Source organism: Geotrypetes seraphini, chromosome 12, assembly GCF_902459505.1.
Source record: "Geotrypetes seraphini chromosome 12, aGeoSer1.1, whole genome shotgun sequence".
Classification (NCBI taxonomy): Eukaryota; Metazoa; Chordata; class Amphibia; order Gymnophiona; family Dermophiidae; genus Geotrypetes; species Geotrypetes seraphini.
Genome location: NC_047095.1, coordinates 58,690,355 through 58,700,686, shown reverse-complemented (window position 1 = coordinate 58,700,686; position 10,332 = coordinate 58,690,355). Strand labels below are relative to the sequence as shown.

Sequence of the window (10,332 nt, the reverse complement as noted above, 5' to 3'; positions counted from 1 at the left end):
AATCCAGGGAACACAATCAGTCCCCCTCGTCCATCAAAGGATACAAGATGGAAAGCGAAAGCATGCGGAACTTCTCCCGAACCAGGAACTTGTTCAACTTTCGGAGATCCAGGATAGGACGAAGGTCCCTGGTCTTTTTGGGAACCAGGAAGTACCTGGAATACACTCCCGAGCCCTGTTGACAAGGGGGAACCGGTTCCACCGCCCGCAGACGAAGAAGGGCATGCACTTCTTGAAGTAGCAGAGGCAGCTGATCTCCTTCCGTAAGCGACTCTCTTAGAGGCCTGTCCGGTGGAAGAGTACGGAAGTTAAGGGAGTAGCCTCCCCGAATGATGGAGAGGACCCAAAAGTCCGAAGTAATCTCCTCCCAACGATGCGCAAAGGCGCACAGACGTCCCCCTATAGGCAGAGGGGAAACCGCCAGGGCGGGGGAGGCCAGCCTCCGCCCATCCAGCGAGTCAAAAAAACAGCGAGGGTTTGGTCGCCGTAGAAGAAGGAGGTTTAGGAGGGGCCCGCTGTTGTTGCGGCCTCCGAGGAGGAGGGCAAGAAAAGGCAGGCGTAGACTTTTGTGGGTATCGCCACGGAGGAGGGCGGTAGGACTTGGGCGGAGCGGGCTTCACCTTAGGTCGGACCAAGGAAGCAAAGGAGTGTTCATGTTCTGAGAGACGCTTAGTAGCGGCCTCGATGGAATCATCGAACAACTCATTCCCGAGGCAGGGAAGGTTGGCCAAACCGGTCCTGCAGGTTCGGATCCATATCAACGATGCAGAGCCACGCCAGGCACCGCATGGCGATCGCAAAGGCCGAGACCCTAGATGACAATTCAAATGCATCATAGGAGGCCTGGAACATGTACAGCCGCAGCTGCGCTAGAATATCCACAAACCGGAGAAAATCTGCCCGGCGCTCGGTAGGCAAATCCACCTCAAAAGAGGGAAGAGCCTTAGCACACCACTTGAGATAGGAGGTAAAGGTAAAGCTGTAATTCATCATCATAGAGTTCTGATAAAGGTGGTCTCCCAAATTTGTCCATAGTCCGGCCCTCTCTGCCCAGCGGGACAGCCGCATACACCTTGGAGGGATGAGACTTCTTAAGGGTAGACTCCACCACCAAGGACTGGTGGGAAAGCTGAGCCTTTTCAAAACCCTTACAGGGCACCGTACGGTATCGAGATTCCATTTTAGATGGGATGGCAGGAATAGCATACGGGGTCTCCAAGTTGCGAAAGAAAGTCTGTTGCAACACCGGGTTCAAGGGAAGCCGCAGGGATTCCCGGGAGAATAGGGAAGCTCCAACTTCTCCAAATACTCCTTAGTATACTTGGAATCCGACTGGAAGTCCAAGTTCAATGCCTTCCCCATATCCAGAACAAAACGGGTGAAGTAAGAAGGTCTGCTCTCAGATTGGCTCCCCTGGGAGGTGGTCAAGCGAGACCGCAAGGCAGCAGAAAAGGAGGGGGAAGCCTCCCTGGAATACTGCGGAGGGACATCGGAATCCACCCTCCGAGACGCCGAAGAAGCCCCGCTAAAGGAGCGGGAGGGGGGAGGCAACGAAAACCTGCGTTTGGAGGTACCCCGGGGGGAGGACCCCTAGGCTCCGTAACCCCTCGAGAAAGAGGCCGGATCCCCTGAGGTCGGCGCCTCGCGAACAGGTGAGCGCAGCAGACTCGGTTGGACAATGTAAGGTCCGAAGCTTTAATGGACCCGGTAGTGCGAGGACCCGGGGACCTACCCTGCCTCGAGGGGGTTGCCCGGGGACGCTTCGCGGGATGCCTCGATCGAGGTCGATCCGAGGAAGAAGCGTGCCTCGAGGGAAGAGGCGAGGAATCCGACGAGGAGAGCCGCCGAGACCGGCACACCCGTTCCCGAGGAACCTCGACCGGGCGCTCAGGCTGGCCAACAGCGCACAAAGTTGAGGCTGGCGCAAGGTGAGCCAACGCCGAGGAGAGCTCCAAGGAAATGATCGCCTTCAATACCTCCTCAAACATTGGCACCGTGACCATGGAAGGCCGAGTAGGTGCAGCAGTGCGTTCCACCGGGGGCGACCTCGAGGAAGAGTATTCCCGTATGGTGGAAGCATGCTTGGAGGACTTCGAGGTTGGGGACTACACTCACCGCCTGGATGGCCAGAGACTCTGAGGAAGGCTTCTTCTGCAGCTGAACTGAACCTGAAGAAGAAAGAGGAGACTTACCCGGAGCCGTCTTCGAGGCAGAGGCCTTCGAGGTCGAGGGAGACCTGCCCGGTGTCGAGGTCGATGTCGAGACCGAGACCAAGGCCGAGACCGGGGTCGAAGCAGGAGTGTTCTCCATAGCAAAGAGCTCCTCAATCCGGGCCCTACAGCGGTGAAGAGCCCGAGGTTGGAGAGTGGCACAGTGAGGATAGGAGTCCATCGGGTGGTCCGCTCCGAGGCAGAGAATACACCAGCGGTGCGGGTCTGTGATTGAAATAACCCGACCGCACTGGGAACACTTTTTAAACCCTGTGAGAGGCCAGGACATAAGTCAAAAATATGGCCGCGGCTACGCGAGGCCAGGCGGCCTCAGTGAACCGGGAGCCCCGGTCGCCAAAGGAAAACAAAAAATTTGTACGAACGTGGAAAAAAGATAAACAACAAACCGCACAGCGACTCCCAAAGAAAATAAAGAAGCCGCGGTGCTAGAAAGGCACTTAGAGAATGCAGAGAAGAAAGACAGGGCTTTCTGGCTCCGCGGAAAACTAAGAACTGAAGACCACGAGGAGGGGATGTGCCCTCTAGTGGAGCAGGAAGGCACGCATGCGTGGGCAGTGCTAGCAAACTTGAGATCTTCAATCAAGTTTGCTTGAAAGGCTGTCCGCGACGGGGCTCTGTGGATGACATCACCCACGTGTAGAGAATATGCTGCCTGCTTGTCCTGGGATAAAACAAGTTATGCTTTTTCAGCAAATGAAGCCTTTAATCCTAGGCTTGGGCCTAGAGTATACATATTGAATTCTTGGTTTAATTACTTGTTTGTGCCTTGGTCCAAAGTGGGAAAATGCCTTAACAAGAAAGACAGTGAGTGCTATTAGAAAGTTTGTTGTTCGAGTTCTTCAATTATACAGAATATAAATATTTTTCTACAATCTGTAACACCTTATGACAAAGGGTTTTTATTATTGCAATTTTTACATAAATATCTTATTTCTAGTCTAGCAAATACTAGAGATTTTTAATTATTTCATTCTCTAGCACTGAAATTAGGAGGCAGGACAGGTTTACTCATTTGTTCTGTGCAAGTAATAAGTTATTTTCTACAAACTATTCTAGAAACTCATCAAAATGGCTGAAAAAATATCGTAATGCTTTGTTGACATCTGATTTGGTACTAGCAAAGGTTAGAAAACGAAGTGAAAAACCTGCACCTAAGGGAAGAGAGGCAGTAGTAAACTGGTAAACCAGGGCTTAGGAAGAAATAGTCCTAGCTAAACCATATAAGCCCTACAAATACAGGACCTTTTACGAACAAACAATCTAAAAACAATGATGAGTGTTGTAGCTTTATTTGAAGAAGCCACATTTATCCAACATATTTTTTAAATTTGTTTCTTGAAAAACTACAAGGGTCTGCCTTAATAGGAAGTGGCCTTATTTTGGTAAATTGGACTTTGATCAAGGGAACAGAGAAGCCAGGATAGGCTATGGTACTACTTTCAGGTAGAGAGTATCAGCCTATATGCTAAGCACTCTCAAGAGGGGAAAACAACTCAAAAGGTTCGCACAGCCTCTTTGTTTTGCCTCCGTGATATCTTCCCCAGCAGTAACTTGAAATATCCAGCAAACGGTGCAGCTTCAAAATCAGGAGAAAGGCATTTTCTCCTGAAAACACAGAATGCTTTATTTTTTTCGCTTGAAACAAGAATGGGTAGCTTTTCAATCTTGCCTTCTAGTGTCAGCCAGGCTGCCTCAAATGCAGAAAGCTATCTTGTTTGATATTCTTCCTTTCCATAATAAAAGAAACGGGACAAGGTGAACAATAAAAGCTGCATTCAAATTTCAGTCTTCATAAAGCTACCCCCAACTTGGTTGAATTGTTTTAAAAAGTTTTTGGCACAGTATAATCTAGTAAACAATAAAAGTGACTTTTTTTTCTTAAACATAACATCCCTTTTATAAGTCATATTTTTTTCTTTGTCTTTAAAAGATATTCAATATATAAAATCTGCAATGACCAAAGTATGAATACAGCTAATAGAAAATAAAGAACTTAATTTTTAAATTCTCTCTTTACAGTTTATCAAGATAAAACACAAGATTACCCTTAAAAATCGGGTAGTAAAATAGATGAAATCTGTATCACTTAGAATTATGATACTGATAAAAACTATAGCTCATCTATGTACAAATGGTACAGTTTAAAAACAGTCTTAAATAGTCTAGTACCTAAACACAGATTAAAATCTGAAACTAAGACCTGATTGAAGAGTCTCCCCCCCACCCCAAAACAATAATGTCACTTCTTCTGCTGAACATAGTTCATGTGTGGGTGCCCTTGTGAAAGCAGTGAGAAGCGTTGGTTGTTCTGTATCAGAGGAGCAGCTGCAAGGAAGAATGAGCTACAATTATTGAAGACATCCACTGAAATAAAAACATTTCACAAGCTATCTCTAGAAATATTTACAAAGCGCCATTCCAATGACAATTTAAAAAAAAAAATCAGGCAAGAAAGATACTGAAATGGCCTCAATTATAACTTTCTATGAAGCTTCCAACAAGGTCTTATTTTCAGGAGGAACGACTCAGGCCAGATACTGCATCAACACACCCTGATAATGTCTGGGAGGTCAGAATGGTTACTACCCAATCTCAGGAAGGACATACAAAACTCCTAAAACTAATGAATTATGCCCTATTGGAAACCATAGGAGGGACCTACCTAGACACTACCAGGTCTACCCACTGCACTCATACAAAGACCCATTCATTCACTTAACATACAAAAAAGTGGAGAAAAAGCCTCAGTTCATCTTCATATGGCAAAAAACTCCACTTATAAACAATCATTAAGCAAGATCCAAAATGTATCAGTTCACTCAGCAGTGAGAAACACTATAGTAGCCCTCGTAGGAACCACCTCAAAAAACCTCTAGCACACCAAATAACAAAACTTAAAAAAAATGTGAGTAAAGTAAGCAACACATATGAGTCTCAAACACAGTCAATGGTAAACAGACGGTGTCCAGGCTGTCTTCCATGCATCCAAAAAGTGCAAGGCTGCCTGGACCCACAGCCATTCTTTCCCGACGGGGAAACCTCCGTTTCGCTGAGCTGCATCAGGGGAATGATTCCAGCCTCCTCCACCAGCAACTGTAGAGGCTCTCCAAGTGCTCCAAGGCTGCTCCAAGCTGAGGCTTCTATGTGTGTGGATGTGAGCAGTTGGAGCACTTGGAGAGCCTCTACAGTTGCTGGTGGAATAGGCTGGAATCATTCCCCTGACTTTTTGGATGCATGGAAGACAGCCTGGACACCGTCTGCTTACCATTGACTGTGTTTGAGACTCATATATGTGTTGCTTGCTTTACTCACATTTTTTTGAAGTTTTGTTATTTGGCGTGCTAGAGTTTTTTTAAGGTGGTTCCTACGAGGGCTACTATAGTGTTTCTCACTGCTGAGTGAACTGATACATTTTGGACCTTGCTTAATAGTGATTTATAAGTGGAGTTTTTTTGCCATATGAAGATGAACTGAGGCTTTTTCTCCACTTTTTTTTCCTTTTTTTGTGTTAAGTGAATGAGTGGGTCTTTGTATGAGTGCAGTGGGTAGACCTGGTAGTGTCTAGGTAGGTCCCTCCTATAGTTTCCAATAGGGCATAATTCATTAGTTTTAGAGGTCAGAATGGTTCCCATGACAATAGTGCAAGGAAGCTGAGCTATGTTTCAGCATGTTTGTCAGGAGGCAGCACTGACAACATATGATACATATTAGCCATCTGTTTATATTCAATACCAATATTTTTCTTCTGGAAAATGTGAGAAACTCCAATATCAGCAATAAGTTGATTTTATCTGCCTTACATGTATTGTCAGGCCAAGGGTTTAAAGGCCATGTTGGGTAATGGGTCGCATCATAAGCAGGAGCCCCAGAAATTATGTCCAGTAGAGAAAGTAAGTGATGTGAAGTAGGTCATGTAATATTGATTACAGCAGCAGAAGTGGTCTGCACTAAGGCCGGTACAGATATCGGCGGCCGTCAATCACGTGAAGGTCGAGTATAGAAAATCACACCCCCGGGAAAAGATAAGCACCAGAAATGTAGGCCAGGATTTTACAGGCCTACATTCCCAGCGCCTATCTTTGTCATGAATCGTGTCTACGTAGGGCGCTTGATGGGGCATAATGTCACTTCGGGTGTTAGCCATGCCCATAGTGGCGTTAAGCGCCATAAAGCACCTACATAGGTATGATTCCGGCACCTTTTATTTAGGCACTGGTAGGTGCTTTAACTTTAATGATTTTTTTTGCCGTTTTAAATGACATTTCTCAATTAATTTAGGTGCTAGTGGGTGCCGTTTATAGAATTTCCCCCTAAGTGCACTGGCAATGGCTTGGTGGTGGTCAGGATTGCAGCGACAGCCACATTCTGCTTCGGGGGAGAGGGAGAGAGGATGTCAGTGATGGCTGGAGAGAAAGGTGATGAGAGAGGGTGGGCACCACAGGTGGGTGTGTATTTGAGTGGGTGCCAGGAAAACACATGAGAAGGTAAAAAAGGGTACTTGGAAGGTTGATAGCAGGGGGTGACTGAGGGCTCAGGGGGGGAGGTGAAAAGGAAGAAAATACTAGAGAAAGAGAGGGGAAGCTGATGTTAAGAGGCAGTGTTTGTGTGTGGGGGGGGGGGGAATGTCCCTTCCTTAGCGCCAACCTTTATGTTCCCCTGTAGTTTTGATTCTGTTATAGTCTTCAATGAAAGAATAAATTGAAATTCTGCGATTATAGAAGTACTATTGTAATAAAAGATATTAATTTGACTACTGATAATTTGCAGGTCTCCACTACTCTGACATACTATTGAAAGGAAAAGAATGTTATGAAAATACAGTATATCTCCTGCTTTAAAAAAGGTGATTGCAACATCAGTGATGGTACCTTGAGGGTAGAAAGTTTTGTTGGCCTGATAGCTGGCATTTCCCTGCTGCATATAGCTCTGAGGCATGTTGTAAGGCCACGATGCTGGAAGAAGAGGAATAGCAGTTGGAGGGTTCAGCTTTCCGAACTGATCCCAAGGAATGGAAGGAGGGTTCAGTTTTCCAAATTGTCCTTGAAAACTCTGATCTGTTTTCCAGTTAAAAACAGAACACACCGTTCAGCAGTTCAATTTTTAAAAAGTGGTAATATACAGCAGAAGCAAAATGCAAATACCTGGGTGGTAAAGCCTAATAAGAACACACCACAATAGCACTCCAAAAATATTTGGAGAAGTACAACTTTTATTAATGCAAAAAACAAAACTTTAGTCTCAAAAAAGATGTGTGGGGGAGGGGGGGTAGGGGGGAAGACCTCATTTAACATGCTCTATCAAACAACTTTCAAACAGGAAAACATAAGAATAGCCCTACTGGGTCAGGCCAATAGTTTATTATTTATAGTCCACCTTTTAACTAGGCGTTTTACAACCTCACATACATAATAAAATATGACAAACCTGACAAAATGGTCCATCTAGCCCAGTATCCCTTTTCCAGTCGTGGCCAATCCAGGATACAAGTACATGGCAGAAACCCAAATACTGGCAAAATTCCATGCTACTGATCTCAGGGCAACTAGTGGCATCCCCCATGTATGTCTCAATAGCAGACTATGGACTTTTCCTCCAGGAACTTGTCCAAATCCAGAAATGCTAACCTCTATTATCTCATTCTCAGGCAATGAATTCCAGAGTAGAGAATGACATGGGGACAGATTTTTCTCTGTTTCCATGGGAACTCATTTTCCCATCAAGTTTTATTAGGATTTTATATACCGCCTATCAAGGTTATCTAAGCGGTTTTACAATCAGGTACTCAAGCATTTTCCCTATCTGTCCCGGCGGGCTCACAATCTATCTATCGTACCCTCCCCACGAGTTTTTTTCCTATTCCTGCCCCAGCTCCGTCCTCATCTGCACAAGCCTCAAACACTTTAAAATCATAAGTGTTCGAGGCTTGTGCGGTAAAGGCAGAGCTTACAGGAATGGGACAGGGACAAAACTCGCAGGGATGGGACGTGGAAATTGAGTTCCTCTCATTCTCTATTCTAGAGCTTAACTATTCGTTCAGTGAAAAAAATATTTTCTCCTATTTGTTTTAAAAGTATTTCTATAAAAAATTTCATAGAGTGTCCTCTGATCTTTCTACTGATTCACTTTTACCTTTTCTTACATCATTCAGGATTTTGTAGACTTCATTCATATTCTCCCAAACTGAAGAGCCCTAACCTCTTAAACCTTTCCTCATATGAGAAGAGTTCCATCCCCTTTATCATTTTGGTTGCTCTTCTTTGAACCTTTGTAATTCCGTTGTATTTTTCTTGAGATACAGCGACCAGAAATCAAAGTGAGGTCGCACCATGGAACAACACAGAGGCTTCATAATAATCTGTGGCCGGTGTGAAACTTTGGAATGCCCTACACCTGGCATTCTGCGATTCTGTGTGGGGAAAATCAATTTCAAAAACGCAGCTCTTTGTCAATGCTTTCTTATGCTAATGTTTTAGTAGTCTCTTCAGTTTTAAGAGATAGTGTTAAAATACTTCTGTCTCGAAGGTAATACTTAATGTTTTTCTGCATTTTAATTGTGGAAGTTATGATTTGGTAATGTTCATACTGATTTTTATGATTTGATAATATCTGTATTGTATCATTTTTCTTTGGGGGATAGGACATTTGTTTGTCCTTGTTTGTATTAAATGTAGCGACTAAAGGGCTCAGGATAATATGTAAACCACATAGTTTTATGCGGTATATAAATTGTTAAATAAACTTTTATTGATCATGACAGGAGTCGCCATACAACATATTACCAGTAATTGGAAAAATTACAGTAGACTAAACTATACCATCTGGTGGAATTCGTTATGCCACATTTATAAAATGGAAAGAGTAATTGCCATACAAAGAGGGAATTATAATTTTAAAAAGATTTGGGGGCCATTGACAATTTATTGCAATGATTAGATACCATTATCCATTGAAAGTACACTTATTCATAGGGGGGAGGGGGGAGGATATAAAGTTATATTAAGGTTCGATCAATTGATAATATTTATATGATATTTTTGATTAAAATATTTGTGGGAAGGGTGGTGGGGAGGGTATAAATGTATGTTTTTAAGATGATGTTAAAAGAAATACAAGTGATGTTTACAAGGTTTAAATGATGTAATATTGTGTTCTTGATGTAAGATGAAAAAATGAATAAAGAATTTGGAAAAAAATTGTTAAATAAATAAAAATCTTGGTCTTATTTATTTATTGGAATTTATTAATGTAATGTAATGTAATGTAATTTATTTCTTATATACCGCTATATCCTTTAGGTTCTAAGCGGTTTGAAGAAAATATACATTAAGATTATAAATGAGAAGTAAGAAGGTACTTAAAAAATTCCCTTACTGTCCCGAAGGCTCACAATCTAACTAAAGTACCTGGAAATTAATAAAGAAGAGAAAATAAAGATGGTTGAAAAAAGAAAAATTCTATGTGAATTTATAGGATGGAAATTAAACTGACAGTGAAGAACTGTATGAAAAATACATATGGAATGCAGTTAGAGAGGGTAGGTTACAATCTATTTATGGTATTTGTTTAATTGGAAGGTGTTAAGGTGGGTAATTTGGGGGAAGGTTATCTGAAGGTAGGTGAACCTTTCATGAAGAGATTCACCCATCGCGATTTACAATACATTGAATAGTCATTTTCCTTATCTGTCCTGGCAGGCTCACATTCTAACTGTGGTACCTGGGGCAATGAAGGGTTAAGTGAATTGCCCAGAGTCACACGGAGCAGGCTGGGACTGAACTGAAGTGGTAAGAGGTGCTGAGGCATTTGATTATTATATTTTATTGTAAACCGCTTAGATTTACTTTGGCTTTACATTTGCTGCATATCAAATAAATTGAACTTGAACTTGCCACACGCCCCTCACAAATATTTTTTTATCATCCCCTTCCTAATAATTCCTAGTGTATATAATTACTTTGAAGAGAAGATAAGTACATGGCTTTATTGCATTTTTGTTATTTTATTGAAGCCAAATGAAGGATTTTAGGGGGGGGGGGTTTGGAGAGCACAATCTTTCTGTTGGATTATTCTATAGAAGAATAAAGAGGAGTTTTTTAATATA

The 10,332-nt window shown here is 43.1% G+C and overlaps 1 protein-coding gene across 6 annotated transcripts in view; it reads right to left on the bottom strand.

Annotated features, from left to right (window-relative positions):
• Nucleotides 1-2,847: 2,847 nt before the first annotated feature.
• The window catches only part of TUT4 (terminal uridylyl transferase 4), a 157,250-nt gene continuing 149,765 nt past the window's right edge, over nt 2,848-10,332 (bottom strand). For 4 of the 6 annotated variants that reach the window (XM_033916103.1, XM_033916102.1, XM_033916100.1 and 1 more), the window contains 2 exons: nt 7,100-7,285; nt 2,848-4,556 (listed from right to left, as the gene is read on the bottom strand). In XM_033916103.1, the coding sequence (XP_033771994.1) occupies nt 4,471-4,556; nt 7,100-7,285 (272 nt within the window). In that variant the 3' untranslated portion in view covers nt 2,848-4,470. Of the gene's footprint in view, nt 4,557-7,099; nt 7,286-10,332 lie in introns of those variants that run through there. The other 2 variants (XM_033916106.1, XM_033916104.1) reach the window with 1 other exon arrangement.